The 25,368-nt window shown below is 31.9% G+C and overlaps 2 protein-coding genes across 3 annotated transcripts; one reads left to right on the top strand and one right to left on the bottom strand.

The window, feature by feature from the left end:
* The first annotated feature begins 645 nt into the window (after window positions 1-645).
* On the top strand, window positions 646-5,280 carry LOC106122557 (uncharacterized). 2 transcript variants are annotated; one of them, NM_001312028.1, is given in 7 exon segments: window positions 721-875; window positions 1,468-1,632; window positions 1,635-1,767; window positions 2,023-2,234; window positions 2,526-2,675; window positions 2,884-3,102; window positions 5,011-5,280. In NM_001312028.1, coding segments are annotated over 5 exon segments (741 nt in total). In that variant the 5' UTR covers window positions 721-875; window positions 1,468-1,473; the 3' UTR covers window positions 2,971-3,102; window positions 5,011-5,280.
* Window positions 5,274-24,475, bottom strand: LOC106122556 (solute carrier family 46 member 3). Its single transcript, XM_013318597.1, has 8 exons — window positions 24,278-24,475; window positions 11,459-12,350; window positions 8,380-8,539; window positions 7,966-8,067; window positions 7,584-7,721; window positions 7,422-7,505; window positions 6,995-7,151; window positions 5,274-6,599 (listed from the first exon to the last, which is right to left on the bottom strand). Exons 2-8 carry the CDS (start codon window positions 12,338-12,340, stop codon window positions 6,344-6,346), a joined length of 1,779 nt encoding a protein of 592 aa, XP_013174051.1. The 5' UTR covers window positions 12,341-12,350; window positions 24,278-24,475; the 3' UTR covers window positions 5,274-6,343.
* Between the last annotated feature and the right edge of the window lie 893 nt (window positions 24,476-25,368).

The following is a 25,368-nucleotide window of genomic DNA, read 5'->3' as shown; positions in this document are numbered from 1 at the left end:
CGTACAATGTAAAACACAACGCAGACAGTTTACGGCCGCTGTCCGAGAAAATAAAACATTGCTACTGTTATTTCCCACGATACCTATAAAATGCCCAACAAAATATGAAACAGTTATACGATATGACGAAAATAAACACGTTGTTATAATATAAACTTTGCGGTTTCGGATTGGATAGCGAAACATTGTGATTTTTTATCAATATTTTATCAAAAACAACTGAATGGACACAGTTTACAGAACGAGATTAATAATATGGAATTATGTAATGTTTCCTCGCCCAGAATAAAAGACTTTAATTGGTCATTAAGGGAATACTTTAGATTTAGTATGCGAATTTCAGTCTAAAAGATCCTTTTGTGCTGTGTTATTGCTATCATACTACCTATTGATCTTAATAAGAAACGTGACGTTCATTATACCTCGTGTTTAGAGGGATTTCCTCGACAAAGATCTCCTTATTTATCAATACCTTAGCTTTTCAATATTTCTGACTATAATTTATTTGAAAGTGTGTTACTACTTGAAAATATAATAATTTAAGTTACTTTATTTGAAAATCCTTAAAACTTTACACTTGTTAAAGTTCTTTGCTGGCAACATGTTTTGTAATGTCAATGGCAATAATACCTGCGATTGCGTCAGCTCAGCTGTCAACCAAAGACAACAATATATGTCAAGTGTCAACTGTCAATGAGATGTGAGTCATTGTTGCGGTGTTCTGTTTTGCTTAAATAACAACTATTTTGTTCACTGTTCTTGTTTATTTATAAAAGCGTTATACCGGTACATCTATAAAGTTAACTAATTGATTTAAGAAACTTCATTTTTGTCAACAACTGTTTAAATTTCTTATTTAATCATCATGTCTCGGTGTAAGTACGCCATTAGTTACTTTCTAACTTTCTATAAATAATAAAGCGTAATATGTCCTATAATTTTCTTTACATTTTCTATAACGGCGAATAAAAGTGCAGAATACTTAATACTTTGGGTTTTCGATGATCAAAGTAATCCCGATGCAAAACTTTCCATGTAGTGAATTGCGTACTTAACTCAAGTTGACTCACTCTGTTTGTACTTTATTATCTGTGCGACAATTTAGTGGTACTTATTCATAAATCGCTTTAGTCGTTAAAAACACATATTATTACATTTATTAAACTGAAATGATAAAATTGTTAACAAATTATTTCAAAAATACTTGCACCTTCCTTTAACCTGTTCACATACAAATTATTGAAATTGTATTGTATTACAATATACAATACAATTTCAATAAATAGAAACTGTCAGTAGAACGGAAAACATCAAACTAAATGATGCAAATGCTGCTGATGTTTTGCAACTGCAAAATGCATCTCATTATAATGATAGATTCTCATGTTTAAAAAAAAAGTGTAGCTTTTCTAATAAAGCTCTATATTTACTGTAAGAGATCAATAAATACTCCTTTTGTTTCCACAGTTAATTATGGCAACAATCCTCAATACCCACCACCACAAAATCCCATTTATCCACAATTATATAATCCAACCAATGCTCCTGCTCCAGTTCCGGGACATCCAGGAAATCCATACTATGGATATCCAGCACCCGGTCAACCTTATCCAAATGAGCCTGGGTTTGCATATCCATATCAGCCTGCGCCAATCCAACCCACTAGTGTGCCAGCAGCAATGTCATACCCTAACGTAATGCCAACTGCACCACACTATCCGGGACAACCAACTGTGACACCAACACAGCCTTATGTTGGTGGAGGATGTAAGTATGTTTTGTTATATTGGATAAGTAACTGTTAGTAAATCAGGCTTATTTTAATTATATAAAAGATGTTCAGTGTAGATTTTTTTTAATATGTCTACACTTTGAGCCACTTTACACTTTTTATTGCATAATTGAATAAAAATCATCATTAAATTTTGCTTTAAAACAATATAATAATATAAAAATCTTCTAAAACAAAATTGTATGTATTTAATGGTCTTCAATTATCTTGACATTTATTTCTTCTTTTAGCCCCAGTAGAATGGATCCCAACCACACCAAGAGATGCTGCCTCGTTGAGCAATAAGGCAATTATTGCAGGATATGAGGGTTATGACCGCAGCCCTCTCTGGGTGATTAGAGCAAGATATGAAGGAGATTTGATCCCGGGCAAACTGGCCATAAAACACCATGCTGCATATGTTCCTTGGGGTGGAAATGAAAATGCTGTTCAGAATATTGAGGTATGACATTTTTCTTCTCATATTATCGGGGAATATTATAACTTCAACTGCTACATTTATTCTGCTTCCCTTAACTATAGATGAACTACAAATTATGCCAAAATTCGTAAATTTCCTTTAGTAATTTCCTTTCAAACCAAATTCCTTCTCTTTATCTCACAATTTTCATCTAACTATTAAAAAAGTAAAATAAAGTAATGGAAGCCATTGGATTTGACATTTCTGTGTTAATTTATTTTGGATGTTCGATTGAAACAAGGCTTATAGCACATACTTGTATTTTTATTTCAGGTATGCTGTGCCCCGCCAGAGAGGGTTCGCTGGGTTGAGAGTCGTGACGGCGTTATTCCGCCAAACGCTGTCGTTGGCGGAAACACTTCATCTGGTGAACCATTGTACGTTGGAAGAGCCAAAGAGCAGGGTTCATTGACTCCTGGCAAGGTTTGTTAAATTTACCTAGACTAAACTTTAAAAAAAACGAATCCTATCACCAATTTCTGTCGTTTATACTTCTGCACAGCGACTTGCATGCAGTTAAAAGTCATCAAGATATCTGAAAACTACAGTACCCTTATTAAAGAATATTATTTTTACTGTTATTTTATTTAGTTTTTTTGTAAATGATGGAAAAACAATTGTGTCTTTACAGGTACATCCAAGCCACAAGGGAATGTACATATCATTTGCGGGCAAGGAGATCGCTCACAAAACATATGAAATACTCTGTCATGCTTAAATATTACAATGCATTTCAAATAAGATGTTATTACATCAAAGCTTTAAATTCGAAAAAACTGGATCTATGAAACTGATACCTTAAAAAAAACATTTGAAATCTGAATCTCGTTTACACATGTATTTTTTTAATCTGTACAGTCAGCGTCATATAGATCGTCACAGACAAGATATGCAAATATATAGGTACATCAAAAGTAATCAATTATATCGGTACAACAAAAGTCCTCAAAATAATAGATACATTCACCCTGCTCAAATACATCGGTACATACACAGCGTCAAATATATGCGTACATGCAAGATGCTCATAAATATCGTAGCAGCCACAGCGTCATAAGTAACGAAGCAGTCAAGGTGCGCAAAAATATCGGTACATTTGACAAAATTGAACTCTATCTCTATATACTTGTGATACAATTTGGAATAAACTACTTCTGTTACATTCATTTGACACTTTGTATTAACATTATAGGTTGTCCGGAAAGTTCGTTCTGATTTTCGATATAAAGCTTACAATAGACTGTAGCTGAAGTGGATTCATTTTCGGATTTCCACCATTATCAAACGTCACAAAAATTTCTATATTGTGAATAATTTCATTTCATTGGTTGAGATAAAAACTAATTTTTAAAATTTTAGCCAAAAATAAAAGACGTTTTAGGTATAGAGTCGTACCAATATAATTTAAAAACATTTCCAAAAATTTAAGGGAACAGGGTTTCAATTTTCCTTATAAAGCGGCACGAACTTACTGGGCAACCTAATATTTTTCTTCTCCTGTCATAACGCTTAAATATATTATAAAAGTTTGTCACGCCGAATATGACAGATACGTAATAACTAATATCAAATTTTGCCTTGTCACAATATATACTAGTTTGGCGCAGTATTCTAGTATGTTTGCCGTAATATGTAAGTTTACCGGTTCGAATCTCAGGCTACTTTTTTTTCATTTTATCAATCACGGGGTTATTTTTTCATAACCAGTAAAAATTTGGTAATGTAAAATTTTGCTCAACAATTTTTTTTTTATAATTTTCGCTGTCGGGTAGAAAGAAATTTAAATAAAGTTAACAACAATTAGGTCAGACCATCGCGGGTGAAGTGAGTGGGCGGAGCGTGGATTGTCTTTGCGGGTTTTAAGAATGGTACGCGCGGAAACTATACGTACAAGTGTTATCTACATATGTGTGCGCGCCCACGCACACTGGAATTTTTATTGCAATCGACCAAAAATTTGATGTAGTTTGGATATTGACATTCAGTTTTTTTTCTTTGTTTCTTAAATATAATCAGTATCAGTAAAAGGTAAAAGTAAAAGTGTTATTTTTACCGGTACAAGTTTAACAAACATGAGTAATAAACAAATTACATGTCAATAGCATCACTTTATCTCCTTCATTTTTGTTTGAAATAGAAAAGTACTTTAACGGTCAAACTCATTAGTCCAAGGCAATATCAAAAAGTACCTAATAACTACGGCGATAGAGTTTAATTACATGTGCTTCGATATTAAAATTAAAAAGTTTAAATATAAAAAAAAAAAGTTGCTTGGGATTTGAACCGCCGAACTTACGTACCAACGGCGGCGAACGGTAAGGCCACGAGACCAAACTAGCATATATGATGACAAACTTAAATTTGATGTTGGTTTTATCTACCTAATATCTGTCATCCGCGTCGAACACTTTTAGTAAATTTTGAAAAATGTTTTGATGCAAAGTGTCAAATGAATGTAATAAAAGTAGTTTATTCCAAATTGTATCACAAGTATATAGAGATAGAGTTCAATTTTGTCAAATGTACCGATATTTTTGCGCACCTTGACTGCTTCGTTACTTATGACGCTGTGGCTGCTACGATATTTATGAGCATCTTGCATGTACTCATATATTTGACGCTGTGAATGTACCGATGTTTTTGAGCAGGGTGAATGTATCTATTATTTTGAGGACTTTTGTTGTACCGATATAATTGATTACTTTTGATGTACCTATATATTTGCATATCTTGTCTGTGACGATGTATATGACGCTGACTGTACTTTAGTTTTTGACAGATCGAGGTCATTGACCCTTGAGACTGTGTCTTATTTGAAACGCATCTTATTTTCAAAGTATTAAGAAAGACTGTGTTTATGTATTTGCTACAATGGCTTTCTTTTATATTCCAATATAATCTCAAACTATATTATTGTTGGTGTTTTTAGAGTTTAAGAATATAACTGTATATGCCAATAGAGGTGTAACATTTTATATGGCATTATGTATATTATTCTGCATTTGGGTATTAAAAATAAATAAAAAAACGTGTTTTTTTTTCAACCTTTACTCAATATAAGTATATACTGTCGTGTTCAGGAGGAATGGGATATTAAATATACACATGTCACTGTCTGACAATGACATTCATTGTCCATGGAATTCATTTGGAGTAATTAGGGATTCATTGTAACAAATTCCTCCTGATTTCCAGTATACTTAACGTCATTTCAAACAAAATTACAAAGGTTTATGGATTGTTAGTTTAAAGTGAATTAAAAAAATCATTCTCATATTTATTTTTTACAAATTACCTTATAACTAAAATATATTTTATAAGCAACAGTTGACAATAGGTAATTCCGATAGTAGGCCGATCGGCCCAATGGGATAAAATGCCGTTGGGAGGGCTGTTCGGTACGCTGATTGGTCCAACGGGAAACACCCGCGTGGTATGCTTTAAATAATAAAATATTTAGCGCGAAACAATTAAGTACGTCATGTTGTGAATGGAAAAAATATTATCCTTTTAATACCCACTTACTCGATACAAAATTATATCATTTTTCTTACTAGCGGTTTACTATTAAATGACCTGTGCATATAAATATAGTTCTTAAAATAAATATTATCTTCATATATAAAGTACTAAATCTAAGATGTAGGTAACAAATATCACAGGATAAGAATATTCAAAATCTTAATAAGTAACGCTAATTAATCAATATATGTAATTCCTCTAAAATAAAAATAATTTTTTTTTATATTATAACTAACCATCGATCAAAGGTAGGCAACGTAATCGATGGAGGAGGGGACGCACAGAAGGTGAATATCTTCCCTTACTTTGCGTTCGTTCTCAATGAAATCAACATCCTTTCCTTAAAAGAAAAGGGTGGGAAGGGAAAGAGGACTAAAATCAGGCCTACGTCACGAACTCCCATTAAACGAAAAGCGAAATTGCATCCACTTGACGTCTGTCTTCTGTATAGACCATTCGTGCTAGGGTTGTTGATGCCATCTACCACTGCCTTATAAAAATAGCCATAATTATTAACTGTGTGTTATTTTTATAAAAAAAGGGATAAATTATTTTAGTGATATTCTCGTTTAAAGATTATTGGTACGGTTGCACAGCATACTTTGGGTTAAGCCCATTTCTATTTGTGATTGAGTCACGTTATCATTATTAGAAATATCAATTGTTTCAATTTTTGCTTTGTTTTTATTCTTGAAATCCTCTTCAGTATCGAATGCTTTATTTTCTACTCCATTTTTCTCTGCTTTCGTTTCAGCTTTCATTTCACTCTCTTTATCATTCGTATTCGTATTTGCTTCATGTTTCTTATTCGCCAGATACAACCACCTGTGAAATATATATTTATTTTTATGAGTGTTACACTAACTTATGTTGCGTATACTATATTATGCTTAAATATCGACCATTAAGCCATAGCCATAGCCAGACCATAGCCTTGCAATCAATGTTTTAGTAACCACTAAATATTTTGCTATGAATATTTAAGAAGGCGAATCAAAATGTTAGGTTAGTTACAGCTGTAACTGTCCAAGCGGTCCAGGACCTGCCGAGGCTAATGATCGACAAGGTTTTATTGTCGTAGAATGAAGATAGCGGTTTACAAGTTGAAAAAGAAATAAACCCGCCGTGGATAAATCGACGACAGTAGAGTTTTAACGGTATGATAATAAAACGAAATGATTAAGAATTTCTTTCTAGTATTGGAAAATATAGATACATACAAAAATATAACAACAGCCGGTACTGTAAGTCCTCCTCCAAGTAAAAAGAAAGCTCCAGGGAATGTCTTTATAGTAGCAGTGTATACAGTTGTGTACATCGGAGCATACACTAACGGCATCATTGCTTCTGCCACTCCGAAAAACGAATTCACTTTACCTGTAAAATGTACATTAATCATTGTAAATATTTTCAATTCTATTTCTACTTAAAATATGCTTCACCATCAGATTTTTTAAAACTAGCATTAAACGGAGAGATTCAATTACTTTAATGGACATGTTATCGCTTTTAGCAGGTAGTAATCTAGTTGTTTTATTGGACACTGCCATTTAAATTTAACGATTCTAATTTTTGCAGTGGCACCCATATGGTAATTATTTTCTTCTCTTTAAACACTGGTAAATATTAATATGATGTTGTGCTTACCCAATTCATCTTTATCTACTAATTTTGATACCATAGACCTCATTGCAATGAATGATGTTCCGTTAAATATTTCGATCAGAGGAGCTGTGAAGAAAGAATAAAAATTGTTAATAACTAGAGCACGAAAATCGAGAATAATATATAAAGCCTTATGTAACTTACCTATATATATGTGCCAAGTCTTCGTCGCAAAAGCGTACATAAAGCCTGATAAAATTTTACTCGTGCATGAAATTACACCAATAATGGCGTCGTCAAACTTTAGTATGTGACTGAAAACTCCAACGGAGAACAGTGTTCCTGAAAAAAGATATTTATTAAGTACTCGTAAGATTACATTTGTTTTAAACTTATGAGAAAGCGAAAATTATAAGGAACATGCCTATTTCACTAAGCGTAGAGCGACACGACTACTATTCCTATGGCAAATACGACTACGTCAGTGGAAATGGTTACATTTTTCTAAGAAATACAAAAGAGGTGACAATAATGATGAAATCACTGGTGGTTTTTACCTTAAAATTAAAAAAAAAACATATATTACCGACTAGAGAAGTGCACATGGCGTAGGTTGAAAACATACTGAAATCTACTTCGTTCCAATTAAAACGGTACCTAGTGAACAGATACATAACCGACATCTCGCCTGAAAGTACAACGAAAAAAAAAACTAAACAATATCTTATTATGAAATCTGTGTAAAAATATATCAGTACAAATTTATCAGTAAAAATATACAATATTACATCAAAGAAAAAGTTATTTACCATGGATTTCTGAGACCAAAATCCCCGTTTAAAACATTTTGCTATCTCCGGTTTAGGTTAATAAGGTTAACAAAAATGAATGTTGAAATATCAGTTGATTCTTTTGGATGGCAGTGTACTCCATAATTTCACTTACAATATATGATTTCGTTGCTATTGTACTCATATTAGAAAAAATCATTAATGCTCACCATAAATAGGTCCAATGACGACACACAACACCACTACCAACATAATGACTCTCAACCTGCGATTGTTGGGGCCTCGTTTGAAAGCCACCATTATCGTATCCTTCACGTAACGTATATCAAAGAAATCCTTCAACCATTCGCAGCAGTTATTTGTCGGCTTCTGAAATATTATAATAGTAATATTGATTCTTTGAAAAAACAATTGAAGAGTGTTCTTGAAAACTACAGATTTGTACAGTTGATTTTTACGTATTTACTTAACCTATATTTACAATTATTACATGTATCTTTGCTCAGGTTGGGACGATGGTTACATTATTAATAACAACCGAAGCAAATATTTGTTGAGTTTAAAAATAAAAATGTATTCATTTCATACCAACTTTAATGATGATCCATAGTAGCATGGAATACAGATTAAGTATGCTTCATAACTATAATATAAAAGCCATAAACAGGCAGTAAAAATTATTGTATTTAAAACAGATATATGTAATCATTAAATGTGATAAATTCTCTTAAAAGGTTAAGTTTTAATACAATTAATCATGACGTATTATCATTAATATTCTCTAAAGGGCTTTTATCTGTTTTAAACATTGTTATACAACAGCACTGTTGAAGCAAAGTGCTCTTCTTGTTGACATTAACAATGTTATTTCACAACTCGTTGACATATTTAAGCAACTTCTACGAAGGACTTTTATTTTATTGAATAAATGTAATTCTCTTTGTACTGTTCCATTCATTTTTATTATACTTTTATTTCCAAAAGTGAAGGTTTTTTAACAACAAAACAATGCACAAACAAGTTATTGACTCGTTGAAATTAAAATTAATAAAGCGCAAGCTGAAATTATTTTTTCCTTAATTTGATATTTTTTAAGAGTTAAGGAATTGAAAAACACTTTTTAAGATGTGATCCAAGACATTAGTCAGGAGGAAAAAATCATTTGAGAACTTCGTGATAAATTCAAGGACTCTTTGAGAATAATAAAATGTACAAGAGAATCACCTACTTACTACAATACTTATTAAATTTAGGTTCTATAATTGTGCATATATCGTATTGTGTCTGACGTTTGATGCCGAATAATTTTTTTATTTATTTATACGATCAACGAGTTATAATATTCTTTTGTGCGTCAATAAGATATATGTATATCATATAAGAAGAAAACATTTAGAATACACTAGAATCGGGGACCTCTCCATCATCCGAGTGTGACTCGGATCTGGGTCAAGTTGACGGATCTTTTTGTATCGTTACACTCCGCTGACTAGACTTAGACATTGAACTTGAAATTATTACATAATTATATAGATCAAACAATATTCAAGGTCGCATCGAGTGTACAGCGTGAGAAAAAAATCTTTGGCCTTTTTCATTCATAATTATTAAATAAAAAATCTATTTTTAAATATAATCCGTATAAAAAGTTGAACCGTGCCTTTCCGGACATTAAGTTTGTTTATTTACCTATCCGTGACAATTTATTATTAAAGGTGCATAATTTATTTGCTAGTTAAAGTAGAATAAAAAAGAAGACCAGATCGCAAAATTACGAACTTCAAAAATCTCTTTTTTTTCCACACGAAGCCAAGCATTAACGTCGCATCAAATAAACTCCCTTAAGCTACTATTCCCTGCTTATACTTTGTTTGTTAACAATAAATATCAATTGACATGCATCATTGAAAAGCTTTGATGCGCTGCGTAACCGTCCCTAATCATCTGCCAAACGCCCTTGTCATAACGCACCGTGGGAAGCTGCCTTGGTCGGTTGAACTGTTTTTGTGGTCTGTACTCTACCGTAATTGACTTCCGGAATACTACTAGATAAGTCCGGTACGCCTATTACTACTTCTGGTTTATGCTAGTCTTGGATTCGATAAGATTTTGCGGCAAGTCTTTAAACCAAGACATTGACTTATAGTTTTTTTTTTCAGTAAGCAACAAAAAGTCAGTTAAGCCGGTCGGTTAGTCAGGCAACTCATCTACAATTGCGGATGTCTACGTCAGTACTTCAATAAATATCCAGTCTACGTTAAAACCAAGTATGTAACAAGTAGTAACATCAGAAAACGGCAAACCAGTGAATAGCTAACAAATGTCTGTATGTTAATTTCTTTGAAATTTTGTGAAAATCACCTCCTTCTTCTTATTCTTTATGGAGATGAATAATCTTACTAATATTATAAATGCAAATAATTGGATGTCTGTAAGGGTGTCCGTTACTAGGTATCTCCAGAACGGGGCAATGAAGAAGATGATTCGGCATAGATGAAGGACATCTGCAATAATCTTTTAAGACTGCTAATATACATATAATAGGTTTTTTTTAATTTTCGCGAACGGATTCACAGTCAAAAGCTAGTTAATTCATAAATCCACTAAACAATGCAAAGTGTTACAAGTATAATGAAGGTGTTGAAGTTTAAACACCAGTGTGCGCCATAAAAACAATAGACAATTGCAATCGTACAGCTAACGCTGGCAATATTTACAGCAGTCTCACCACTGTTTGCCTAACCACAGTACAATACACAATACATTACCCTAACAAATGATCGTTACATCATCTATTACAGTTTTATTAATCTAATGAAAGTATTTTAACGTAACTGAATGATTTGTATTCAATTAAATCATCATCATCATCATCGTCAACCTATTCTTTTCTCTACCGGGGGTTGGCACAGTATGTACTACTTCTACATAAATCTCTATCTGGCATCAATTCTGAATCCACCCCCTTCTTACGCATATCCTCTTTCGTACAATCCATACTTTCTTTGGTCTTCTTTTACCTTTGTAGCCATCGACATTCAATGTCATTACGTTTTTTGTTTATATGGTCATCCGTAATCTAATCAATCCAATCAATCCGCATAACCTTTTGCTCCTCAATTTCTCATTCACTGGCGCTACAGTACTTAATTAAATATTGACTTTAATTTTATTTGATCAAAAAGCATGTAGTGTACAGCTGTGTGTCTAACAAGCTAATGTCTTGTTCATATATACAATTTTTTATTCTCTGATTAGTACAAAAGAAGAAACATAAAATGTACTTACAACATTCAAGTCAGTCCTCTTGACTTCTTTTATTCTAAAGAAACCATAAAAGAAACTCAAAATATAGAGCGTTGCGCTTAGCGAAAACACGCCGTATAATCCAATCTTCCGAACTAAAATTCCACTGAGCGCTGCTCCCACGGGCACGCCCAATGAATAAAATAGATTTACGATTCCAATTCTCAAAGTCCTTTGTTCCTCCGTAGTAACATCAGCTATGTAACTGAAGATTCCCATAAACATTGTAAACCAACCACCAGTCAATGCTGGAAATATAGCCTCAGTCACCGCAGCCACTTCTACAGGCAATTCATAAAAGAAAAACGTATTAACTATAAGTCCAATGCTTGTTAAAAATTCCCCAATAATTGGTATAAGCATACAGAACTTTCGTTGTCCAACTCTATCACTATAAGCTCCGAGAAATATTAGTATGCCACAAGGTAAAAAAGACTGCAGCACAGTTTTCCATCCTGCAACCGACGCGACAAGAGTTTGTACTGCTTCTTCTTCCATCGTATAATTCGCTGTCTCTCTCTTTGTCAGTGCATCACATATATGAGGTTCGAAAGCTAAATTAACACGACAAGCCTTTTCTAAATATAAATTTTGTGTAGCTAATGCTGATAAAACCGATGGCATGACATAACATGCTAAAATTGGCTCAACTGTTATCAATGAAAACATATGCCTCGCCTTTTGAAAGAAATTTAAATCATCCCAATTATCATCAGCTTCTTTTTCTTTTTTCGTATCTAAATTTGATTTTTCCTTTTTACTTTTTCTAATGCTATTTCTTATATAATCGTTTGTGTTGTTTATAGTCATCTTGTCGACAGTTTTAATATTTGCTTGCTCTATCTTTTTTTCATCGATCGCCATTACTACGTATCTGAAACAAGAAAACATGCAATTGAGCGGTTATTTTATGTCTTTTATTCCTTTTTCAAAGCCCTTTGTGACATGATGTCATGGCTTGGTGTATAGATTTGTTCCTTTATGTCGCGGTCATTGGAAAGCAAGAGCCATAATTACCTAATTTTCTTACCTGTTTCCCTACCTACTGGAAAACTCTCATGAATTTTAGAGCTTTGCTCTTCAGTCTACAAAGTTTTTATTTCTTCGTATTAGTCATCTCCCTGTCGTTATCCCACTCACGTGGGGTCGTCGTACAATGTTTTATTAACCTTAATATTTTGGCTTAATTTTTAAGGCCGACCCGCCTGCTTGTCACCAACCCTACTTGGGAGTCAAAATAAATTATGAAAAAAAAGTTATTTAAAACTAAAAAAAACACTCTCGGAATTTTTAGAAAGTAAGAGAGATTTATTTCCGAATTCCCTAAATACGATTTTTATTTAATATTCCCAGATATTTTTGTTAATTTACTAATATTTATACATGGTTTACGACAATAGTCGAATGGCGGAATTCGAACTCCGAACTCACTAGGAAACTGTTTAGAATGCTTGAGGTCTAGAGGCTTTTGGTCTTTAGTATACAAAGATCTTATTACTTCTGATTAGTAATTACATTAATGTCGCTAATACCGGACGTAATGGTCATTAAATGATTACTGTGTCTCGTGACCGTCGACGGACGGTATCCACTTTACGTAGCTACGGTAGTTTTATCATGTCCTATTGTACGACTTCCAGCCAGTCGTGGAATAAAGAAGTATTTTAGCAACGTTTAAATTGTCTTGTTTTTTATCACGTTTCAGCGTCGAACTTCTAAAGCAAGATAAGACACGGACGTTTGTATAAATCGAGAGGCATCTCACAATGGAAATTGATTTCCTGGGATTCATTTATACTAAGTTTATTTAAAACTGATCAAGACTTAATATTCCTAAGCATGCCAAATTCACTAGTAATAAAATTTTACTAATATTATAATATCAATGCGACTGCTTAGATAGATGTATTGATGTTAGAAGACATCTCCATAACGGCTGCATGGATTTCGCTGATATTTGGCATAGATGTAGAACATAGTCTGGAAGAATACATACTAATTAAAGAGTGGCAAAAGGGAAAAGTTTAAGAAAAAAATGCATAAGGCAACAAGGTAAAGTCACTCTATCTTTAATTTTATTGAATTTAGAACTACCATCATAAGGATACTATGTCTTATTTCATTAATTTTGGTCTTATTTCGGAAGTACATACGTAAATCTTGATGCATTTTTAAGTACGAACAGATGGAGGAAACATTTCCAAATGTAGTAGAGTAAGTACAATTCATATCCAAACATATCTAATGATTATCCTCTTAAAATCTGAATGGATAGAACTTAATGACATGATGAGTTGTGACTTTTTTTGATGACAATCTCAACAATGCAAAGGTTAACAAAAAACGAACAACGTCATAACGTAGGCCTTGTGAATCGCCAGATCGCCGCGTTCATGATCAAGGTTGAATTAGGGACACGTTTTGTATATATTCAGCAATATTTCATAGTTACAACAAGCAAATAGATTTGTTTTGTTTTATCATAATTTATTTCGTGTATTTGATTTAAGTTGCTGACTGGCGATAAACGTTTTTTTCTTCTTCTTACATTTAGCTAAGTCACTAACAATGTACAGATAAAATTAAATGGAAAAAAGGTTGCCAGTGAGTGGAGCGTTGATTTATATTTTTTGTCAATAAACTATAGAGTGTTTGGTTTTAATTAGAGTCTATATTCAAACTGTTACACATATTTTAATAGTGTAATTATTATTTATTATTACAAAGTATAATTTAATTTCAATTTTTATTAAAAAACGCTTTCAATGAATATCCTAACATTGAATCTCTATATATGTATAATGTTTGGTATGAACGTTTTCTTAAATTTAACGGAGAAATTGGCACTTATTTATTCTTAACAAGTCCTTAAAAAACTGGAAAGAGATTAAAAAAGATAATTTAAATACACTTTGTATACAAGATCAAAAAAATTTACAATGCGAACTTAGGTCTAAAAAATGCCTAAAAAACGATCAACGAACCTTCAATCACGGATCCTTCTATCTACTAAATGACTGGCAAAAAATGCTTTCATTATTATGCTAATAAAATATTTAATATTTAACATAAAGTTTCAATTTGTTTATTATTTCTTAAATTTCATTTAATAAGAAGGTACCGATTCAGAAGAAATGTAGTACTCGTATGATAGGTTATCATGTCGTTGGTACAGTTGAAAATTACATTAAAATCGTTTATCGACTTGGCTCTTCCAAGAACATATGAGGATCCGTCTTTTATAAAATATATTGATTGATAGCTAAATGCTTCAATTGCCAAATAAATTATAGCCAACAAGATGTTTATATACAGTCAAACCAAAGCAAGAAATCTCTATAAGCCAAAGCCAAAGTCATTGTCCGGTTCCGACGGACGGCTTCCATAAGCGAGAAACATCTATAAGCGAGAAACCTCTATAAGCGAGAAACCTCTATAAGCGAGAAACCTATGTAATCGAGATGAATATCGAGGTTCCTTGGACTCTTGCTTATCCAGGATTGACATATTCATTTAATAAAATTTGATCACATATTTTTAACATATAGTATTTGTTTTTTCAGTAAGAATATTGATGCAAAAAAAGATTTGCATAACAGACTTTTAATCCAAACAATTGATATCCAAGAAGGAAGTTGACGGTACGAAATTTCAACAAAAAATATTTAAACACAACCTTGAAGGTGTAATATAATTTGCGAATACAGACTTACTTAGCTGACATTTTAACTTAACATATGTTATACTGTCGGTCTGCCAGGCAATCTATTAAAAAGAACAACAGCTTTTTTACAAAACTTGAGATCAAGAACCTGGAAGTTAAAGACAAAACATTTTAATATCATGTTTTGTTTTAATTTATATCTCTGTCTTAAATAAATATTTTTTTATCCATCTGTACTGGAACCACTATATTAAAATTAGAATGGATATGAGACACGGCTAAGGTACAAAACCTTTCAAAAATAATTAATACTACTTAAGTATCGTTAACGAAAGATAAATCTTGTTTTATATCTTAGTATCAGACGATTGCTAACATTTACAATGATCATGTTTTGCAGTTAATAAAAATTCAAGGAGAGGACTATACTTGAACTTTGGCATTCATATTCCGAAAGGATTTTGCAGGACTTCCATATACTTAAATATAAAAATTGCTATTTAATTTTACTTGCCAGTTACAATAAACAAGTTTTACATTTGAAAGCTATGTGTAAAACAATTCATTTTATTTCTTAAAATTATTAGAAGCTTCTCTACTTTTTATGGATATTAATTAAAGTTTCAATATCGTGTAAATTCAGTGAGGTGAACGTAAAAACGGTTGAATCCGTTCTCTCGTTTGTCTAGAGCGGGCAAGATAAATGTTGGCCTCGTCGCGGATATTTGATTGCGGTAAAATTGCACAGCCGCAAAATGGCAAACCATTACGGGACGTTAATTAAGGCTCTGTTTATTTTTACTATACGGATACTATCAATTTTGACGAAAATTACCTGAACATTATACAGATAAAAAAATAACTCTAAACTTGAGTTATCAATTGTTTCTGAAACCAAAATCCCTGTATCATCATTTCTCTCGACGTCGTCGACATATCGTCATCTCTCTCATTGTCTTTGACAAAACAGGGATAACTGTTTTATACAGTGGCTCTGGTCTCATAAATCATGGTTTAGAGACCAGTTCACGGTTCAAATTTACGTGAGATACAAAAAGAAACAAGCATATTCGCTACCGAAACTCGAGCATAAAAACTATTTATTATCTTAGTATTGCAAGTACAATGAGAGGGATGGCGTTATATTTTTATACATATGTTTCGGCAGTGAAAACCCTAAGGGAACACGGATCCATTGCACTATATACCAAAAAAAAAACGGGTAAGAAAATGGGAAAAAGAAAACTGAAAGAGAGTCTTGTTTTGTACCAAAAAGGGCCCGTAAAATGTTGCATATTCAATTAAGATTAATTCTTTTAACTTTCTGTTTCTGTTTAATTTACTGCTACTGAGAGAGTCATTAGAGGATTGCTTAAATACCGTAGTGTTTTCTTATAATCTTTCGTATTAAAAAAAAAGTATAGAAAAACTGATGTTTGTTTTGCCTTAAATTAGTACTCATCGGACTTCATCTTACTAAACAAAGAATCAGTGTTTTGATAACAATTGTGACATTGTTTGAACAAGACATCCTACAGTTCACCGTGACATATCACTTAGTATAATGTCCATACTTGCACGTATTCGTGCATCGTTTTTGCTACTTCATATCGACATGTTATAAATGCAGATAAAAGTTACAAAGATGATGTCCGTTACAGAACATAAAAGAACACATTTACAGAGTTTCTTGTTACTATAGTTTTATCTTAAATAAGACCATTCAATGATACCATATACGGCTGATAGAAAAGTAAGGAGTAGTACATACTGTGACGACCCTCCGTAAGGATAAGGTTGAAGATGATAACACTACCACCATAGTATATGTTTAAAAAGGGAAAAATCTTACTTATAATATATTAATAATGCGAATGCTTCGATACCTGGATAGATGTTTGTTGGAAGGTATCTCCACAACGGCTACATGGATCTCGCTGCAATTTGGCATAGATGTGAAACATAATGATGTGTGATGTGATGGTAAAAAAATAGTAGCCTATGTAGGCTACTATTTTTTTTTTATTTCCCTTGGACGGAATCGCGAGCGATAGGTAATATATAATATTCTACAGTATAAATGCTTAACCAATTTGTTTTTTTTATTATGTTTTATTTGAATTTAATCATTTGACATTTTCAAAATTGTCTAAGAAACGCGTCACTATACAGATGTTAGTCTCCCAGATAGTGATCAACTCAATTTGGTATTGTGTATTTATTTTCCCATTACCAAAATTACCTTATACTGAAATAACCGCCGTTTTTTCCCAGCTTACAATATTAATTATCATAAACGTTGAATTTTTTCACACTTGCCAAAAAAAACGAATGTATTTTTTTAACTCTACGTAACCTAAAATGATAGATGATACGTATTATTTATATTACAATTTATAAATGTATGTCAAACGACAAATATTTGCAATGATTATGCTAAATATTTATGCAATTATGGGACGAAATCAATTTCAAAATTATAAGGAAATTCGTATTTTATTCGTATTAAGTACATTTTTATAAAATCACACTTAGCTTCTAAATAAAATTATTTTATCGTAACAACGATGACGATTATTTTAAATTAATAAAAAAACAAGTTAAGTTGTAATAATATTAAAAGAAGTGTTCGTGGTTTCTCTATCGGCAAAGCAAGAGACAATTTTTTTGCATAGTGAATGCATTTATATCGTTAGATTTAAAGGCCATGCACCGAATGCATGTAGCCTTAGCCTCTCCCAAAGGCAATTAAATATTATGTCAAATTAATATCAGCTAAATTTTTGAGACTTACATTTCAATGTCGATTTTTTATTCCAATCTTGCGTATATTGGTACTTGTAACATGGGTAATTTGCAAATTTTTTTATGCACGCTAATATATTTTATGTTACTCTGTCATAGTATAGAAATTGGCTTGAAGAAATCTTGCAAACTCATATACAGTTGCCGAATTAATTCTTTTGGTTGTTTCTGAGTTAAAATTTAAACATGTTTTTATATGTCGTTCATACAATTATGACTCATCCAGGTTATCAGAGCTTTTAAAATAATTATAACAAAGCATGGAATTATACTAGCTGCTGCCCGCGACTCCGACCGCGTAGAACTAAAAAAAACTTAATTATTAGTCTATGTGTTCTTCCAGACTATGTTCTACATCCATGACGAATTTTCTCGAGATCCGTTCAGCCGTTCTGGAGATACCTTCAAACAAACATTCATCCGACCATCTAAACTATTTTCTTTTTGATTTTGATTGTCAAAATTTTCAAAGTAAGAATATTTATGGGCTTAAGTAAAATAACCTCGATTCGTTTAAAAAGAAAACTGGACGTTGTATAAATATAACCACATTTAAAATAAGAAATCTTTGATCCAATTTTATGAGTTCCTTTTTTAAAACAGTTTCATTTTTCTTATAGAAACAAGTTCTTTGCAATTGACATTTTCTTGTTTATATGCCAATGATATTATACTTGTCAATTATCATAAATATGACAATCTTTATTTAGAAATAATAGTTTTTACAGTAAGACAAGACGGACAGGACATTCACCTGATGCTAAACAAATAATAATAAATCAATAATAACATGTTTAACGTCATAGAAAAAACATAATACAATTGTCAAGTACTCAATAGAGTCAAGGCAACAATTGAAAACCCTATCAGTCAGTTATTCAATAGGACAAAAATCAAACAGAAAACATATAGCAGCACCAGGGATGTAAGTACAGAGAGGTACAAAACGGTTTGTCATCTTAACATTTGCTTGTAGAAGAAACACAGGTACATTGTAGCAATATTTTAAAACGATATTGTGACCTTTGTAGTTATAAAATAGATTTAGGAACTATGATTTTATGTGCAGTTATTTTAAGGCTTCAAAAAGCGCCAAGTGTCGACAACGTAATAATCTAATAAACTTCAAAGCTACACGTTATCGTATTCCAACTCTACATTGTAGGTTATGTAGGTATTTTATTGGTAGTCCAGTATTTCTAAAACTACAATTAAAATCATTATGACGTCCTATTCCTCCTACTTTTTCAAAGAAGTACAGGCTGTTATTTTTTGTTGATATATTAAATTGACTAATGCCTTTCAATGAGATTCATTCACACGCAATTATAAGGGGGATTTCACATCATCAGTTAGTGATGAATTGGTACGTCACTATGATGTAACGCAAACATTGTTCGATTCACGCATACATAGACAAGCTTACAATTTGCAGAATACAATTAAAGTTGCAGTGATTATACTGTGATGTAAACACTGTAAGTTAGGCAACAATGGAATCGCTGGTTACACAAGGTCATAGCCATTTAAAAAAAAGATAAAATCTGTGTTTGTGGCGTCTTTAAGAATATTGTTCCAGCTGCCTGAAGATAACTGCAGGTTTAGCATAACTTTATGAAGGATTAATTAAAATTGTTACCGAATCAACACTTTATACGCGATGATACATCATCTGCTTACAAGCAAATAGTTCGGCGGGTTTTATTTTACTTTAATTTAGATTCATATCTTCCTTACAATGAAATTAAAAATATTCTTATATATTATTCTTTGGTGGTTTGAAAATTTTTATCTTATGAAAAACCAGATAGTGACAATAGGAAAAAAATAAAAATACAAGTTTGTTGCTTATTAAAAATAACCTAGAAGTTCGCATGAGTACACAAAACAAAAGTCAAAAATGGATCAGAATACCTAGGAATACCATAACTAGCTACGCTAAGGATACCAGACTCTGCTATAATATCGTTATTTCAAATTTCATAAACTAAAAAGCTTTAGAAATGTATCTATCTCTTTTAGTAATTATTAGCCAATTCCGAAATTAGGAAAAGGGCAAATTGATCCAAACATAATTATATTTACTCACTAAACATAAATGGCGTAACAATTTAGTTGTCAACGGTCATTTATTCGAGTAGTTTGCGATTGCGTTGTCGCAAGCGTAAACTGTGTAATTAAATAATAACAGAAAATGATGTTACCAGCAATTATTGTACGATCTAACGTAATATTATCGTCAAATTATAATTTTTGGTTTAATATAATGTCGCTTTAATTTATTTGTCATCATCATCAGCTCACTATTCGTCTCCACTGAGGTGCTCGTAGACTCCATTAAGTTAATTGTGACTGGGCCATAGTCAACCATACTGGCCTAGTATGGATTGGTTGATTTCACACATGTTTTTGTTCTTCACAGATTTCAGGTGGCATTACGATGTTCTTCTCAACCCTAAGAACGTCCCACAAACTCAGGGCCTGCAGATTATAAGTCAAATGCTTAACCCTTGAACCACCGAGTAACTTGTATTATTTTTAAATCCCTGACATATCAACGGCCAAATATATTTTGGTCCGTATAAGTTACCAAACAGGATTACCCTGTACATGTCCCTTCGGTAGTACCAAAGCTAAATTCAGTAGGTTGTAACCGATTGTGCGCCTTACGACAGTCACAAGGAAATTGTTTTAACGTAGTAGACCTAATAATAAAACTTTAAAATCGGACAGCCAGGTATGGTCGGATTTTTTAAATTCTATTTATTTTTATTCTGACTCAAGTTCAAATAAAACACACATATTTATACAATCCTAGCGGTTACCCGTGACTTAGTCAAAGCATAGAAAATTAGCCTATAATATTCCAGTATGCATCAGCAACCTTCCCGTCACAGTTGCCTGAAAATTGGGTCATTCCTTTCGGAGATTACCCGGAACTTATGCGGACAGATAGGCAGACAAAAATAAAAAAACTGGATTTTCGATGTTATGTAAATTGTTGAATTTAAAAATAATAAAACATACTCAATAAGACATGTGATTTACATTGTTTTTTCTTCGATGCCCATTCGATCCTCTGGCTGAGATCGACCCCTGCTTTAATCAAATAGCTCCAAGGGGGTCCATATTGACCACTTTGGCGAACTATGGGCTTGAGTTACATTACTGATGAAGTTAAATAAAATACTGTAATTAGTATTAACTGTTGCGGTAACGAGTACAATATTGATTTCAAAGTTAACTCTGCAATGGTGAATGGCGAATTCGCATCATTACCAGTCACGTATATAAGATGGTACACAATGCTTATGTAACCTTCATTCTTACACTATCATGCGCTGAATGCATGCTAAAATCTAAATACGATTTATCTACGAATTTCAAGGTTTAAATAAATTATTGAAGACTTTTGTAACCATCTCATCTCATCCATGTCAATCGCGATTTTGTTGAAGCGGAATTAAAAAAAAAAACTTAAGTAGCCTATGTGTTCTTAGACGCTTTGTTCTTCATCTATGCTAAATTTAAGCGAAATCTGTTCAGCCGTTTTGGAGATGCCTTCTAACAAACATCCATTTTATCCATTTAAACATTCACATATTAGTAAGAATAAAAGTTAAGAAGTGGTTAAAAATGTAAACTCGATTAAAAGTAAAATTTATTGTGTAATATAATACCATGATTGCAGTTTTTATGAATCGTATAAATATATGAAAAATGTAACGTCTAATATAAATTTACTTAAATAGTACGTATTTTGTTAAATTAATATAATGTCTGAAAGTTCTTAAAATAAATAAGACTCCGTTAAATAGATAGATACTAGTACTGGAATAAGATTTAAATGCTGTCCCCGAACGGCGTTCGCATAAACGGCGTGAAAGTTTACAACTTGAATATTAGAACCAGTAAAACCTACTTAGGGAATCCTGTTTGACAATCGTTCGCTTGACTAACATCCTTAGATTTATACCTATATAAAGTGTCTTTCAATCAAATCGAAAAGAAAAATTTGAGTTTGGGTACATTATACCCAATTAAATAAAGACTACAATTACTGTTATTATGCCAATGATTGCGAAACCTGTTAATTAAAAACTATTCTGTTCAAATATATAACAATAGTATAAAAACATTTACCGCATGTCTTTTTTATGACAGTAAATTCAAGGAAAATACGTATTTGCTTAATTAACCAACGACCACAAACACACTTGAAAACCTTTTTGCACTAAAGTTAGTATTCATTATTAGACGAAGGATTCTACAATAGTTATTTGCAAATTGTAAATTATTAAAACATATTTCAACTCTACGACGTGATGGTTACGTGCGTTGCATTGCATAACTACATTTGTCTGTGGCACTTTCGTTGATGCTATGCCGCTGTTGTACCACCCGTGTGGCATCCCTTTATTTATTATCTCCCTATTCTCGTCAAGCTCATGTCGAGTCGCTACACTAAGTTTTCCTCCTTCAGATCTTTCGTCATTTGGTTTTCACTCCCACCTTAATCATGTCATCTTTCAGGCAATCAATCTCTACTGATGTACTCCGCCCACATTCATATTTACATTTTACTAATATTATAAATGTTAATCTTTGGATGTGTGGATGAATAAATGTTTGTTAGAAGTTATCTTCAGAACGATTGCGTGGATCTCAATCAAATTTAGTATAAATGTAGAACCCAGTCTGGTAGAACACATTTTAATTTACAGATGACACTGCAACGGTTCAACACATCTTATTGACATTTGGCACAGAAACAAAGGCCTTCCTTTCACCTTTTTTTTGACACAGAGCAGACTTTTTCGCAGGCAAAGCCTATTCTAATTATAAACCTCAATACTTATAGTCTTTATCTAAAATGAAGTTGCTTCGTGAAATGTCAAACATTATACAGGAAGTGAATACGAAAATTATGCACATACAATGCTCTTGAATGCATTTTTTTATTACTCGAAGGTTGTTTTAACATAGTTTTTATAATATAAACCTGCTCTGTTCGTACTATTATGGATACTTGATCCTTGATATCTTATCCCGTAAAAAAAACAACAATAACGACTGTTAAAGACCTTCATAACTAAGACTTTTTAGACCCTGTCCATAGCGTCTAAAGTATGGGTAGAATGTACATTTGATCCACATTCAAAGATGTTTAAAGAATTTCTTTAAGCTAAGCAATCCACTAGTGTTCATCTCATGATACATCTACAGGTTAAGATTTAAACATCAATTAACGAAGTTAGATATACGATACACTTATTAAAAGTGTAATGCACAGGATCTATGGTTATGCGTTCTTCCGGGCATATTTTAGGGTGGTATTATAGAGGTAAATAGATTGGATGCTCGTGCATATAAAATTGTTACAAGTATGAGCTACATTAAATGAACTTGCCCGTTTTTTACAGCGAAAAGTCAAATGTTTTAAGGGATTTCATAACAAGATGTGCTACATATTGTTAATACACCTATAATGTTGAAGTAATTATATAATTAATTAAATCTTCGCAATTTTTACAGTTTTACGCAATTATTAATTGGCCAATAGTTTATTTGTAGTGTATCTATATGTTAAATGTATAGTTCTGTCTATTTAAATTTGCTATAGTCGTAATTTCAAACGTGAATTCAGACATGTTTCGCATGGTCATGAAGGTCTTCACCAAACATATAAAATATGTTTTTGAATTAATTTGACGAACGGGCGAAGTTAAACAAAAAGTATGATCGTATACCGAGCACTTGAGTATTTAAAAGTAGACAGTCTCAGTCGTCACACTACTTTATGACTCGCGAAGTTTTTATGCAAGCACAACTTAAAATACTTTCTAATCTTTAATAGGTTAGCTAGGACATGGATTTTGTGCTATGACTTGATAGCTGGCCACTAAGAAACATTTACAAAAATGTAATATAAATTATAAAAAGTTTTTTTTTTTTTTTAAATGCTATGATTTTAACATTCATTATCTTGTCTAGGATAGTTAAATGGTTGGTACTTTTATCTATCATTCGTCGGTCTAGGATTCAAGTCAAAATCAGTCCAAATTTTATATTCATATCATATTCCTAAAATATGTTTGTATGTCAAAAAAATTTTGGGTATAGAAAAATATTATTTTATACATAGAAAAACTAAAAAAAAATGTAATGAAATACAAGATATTTTAATATTTTACTTAAAAAAGAAAGGATACGGAGGAATATTTTTTTTTAATTTAAAAAAATTTAAAAAAATGTAATCGTACAATAAAATTCATTTGTAAAAAAAATTAGGCCGATGTTAGCTTTCATCTTAAAAAAAACAAAAAACTCACCTTTATGTATTTTATTTATTCACAAACTAATAACATCACTTATCACTTTACGAATTTTAATTATAAAATAAATTTTTTCTTTATTTTTTTTTTAAATATCATCCATATTATACATTAATTTTGATGTTGCTGTAAAGTTGCGCGTGATTCGCGTTCGCCTGCAGCCACTACAGTTGGCCGATTGTTGTCAACTAGTCTTCAACCGTACCAAGACTCCAATGAATTAATCCAAAACGGACATCGCTACGTGTTGACAATTATACATCACCTTCTTAGCCTTCTTCACTTTTGTTTATTATTTTGCATAAACGTGTTTGTTTTAAGAAAATTAGACGAGGTTTTATTTTTTTTACGTAAGCGCCTTTTAGATGCAGTATACAGATGGCTTGTATTAGATCAGCAAAATATAATACAAAATACAAATTATTTTCCCTGAATCGTTTAATTTTTTTTATTAGAAATATTTGCGGATTCTTTTTGTAAATTTACAAATTTTTCTTTAACCGTTCCAACTAAGCTCTCGGCTTATGCTAGGATATGGTTTACGGTACAAACCCCCAATCTCGTGATCGGAAATTCGTATCCTTAACCATTAGGCCATTGACGCTTTAAAAAAATAATTTAATTAATAAATCTAATACATCCATATTAATTAATAAAAGGTAAATAGGTTAGTAACATAAGTTATTAAAATTAATTGCTTTATTGCTTATTTATTTTATAATTATTAAAATATTCATAATTATATTAGACGCATTTAAATTTTACAAATTAATTAATTATTGCCACACTTAATTAACTAATTTATTTGTTAATACATAAATTAAATTATTTAATCAAGAGTATGCAGCTATCGAAATTACAATTGCAGTTTTATTTAAGGAACAGGCTAACTTTTATGGGTAACTAAAGTTACTTTAACTTAGGCATAGACCATAGATGCAAGAAGGGTCATAGGCCCTTGTACCTAGATTATTCTAACATTTTATATCTATGTCGTTATTTGCTGAATACTAATAACGCAAAAATTTTTGCAAAATCTTTCTTTAAAATTGTATCTTTAAAATAGCAAAAACCACATCAAAATGCTA

Source organism: Papilio xuthus, unplaced genomic scaffold, assembly GCF_000836235.2.
Source record: "Papilio xuthus unplaced genomic scaffold, Pxut_1.1 DF826923.1, whole genome shotgun sequence".
Lineage (NCBI taxonomy): Eukaryota > Metazoa > Arthropoda > Insecta > Lepidoptera > Papilionidae > Papilio > Papilio xuthus.
Note: the sequence above shows the minus strand (reverse complement) of the source record. Positions and strands in the feature narration are given on the sequence as shown.

Excerpts from the sequence above, each read along its gene's own strand:
- LOC106122557 (XM_013318600.1), top strand. Across the intron at positions 2,235-2,525 it reads ATGCTGTTCAGAATATTGAG|GTATGCTGTGCCCCGCCAGA; the intron begins GTATGACATTTT and ends TTTTTATTTCAG. Across the intron at positions 2,676-2,883 it reads GTTCATTGACTCCTGGCAAG|GTACATCCAAGCCACAAGGG; the intron begins GTTTGTTAAATT and ends GTGTCTTTACAG.
- LOC106122556 (XM_013318597.1), bottom strand. The coding sequence starts at position 12,340 with ATGGCGATCGATGAAAAAAAGATAGAGCAAGCAAATATTAAAACTGTC. Across the intron at positions 8,540-11,458 it reads AGAGGACTGACTTGAATGTT|AAGCCGACAAATAACTGCTG; the intron begins GTAAGTACATTT and ends ATAATATTTCAG. Across the intron at positions 7,722-7,965 it reads CATGTGCACTTCTCTAGTCG|GAACACTGTTCTCCGTTGGA; the intron begins GTAATATATGTT and ends ATCTTTTTTCAG.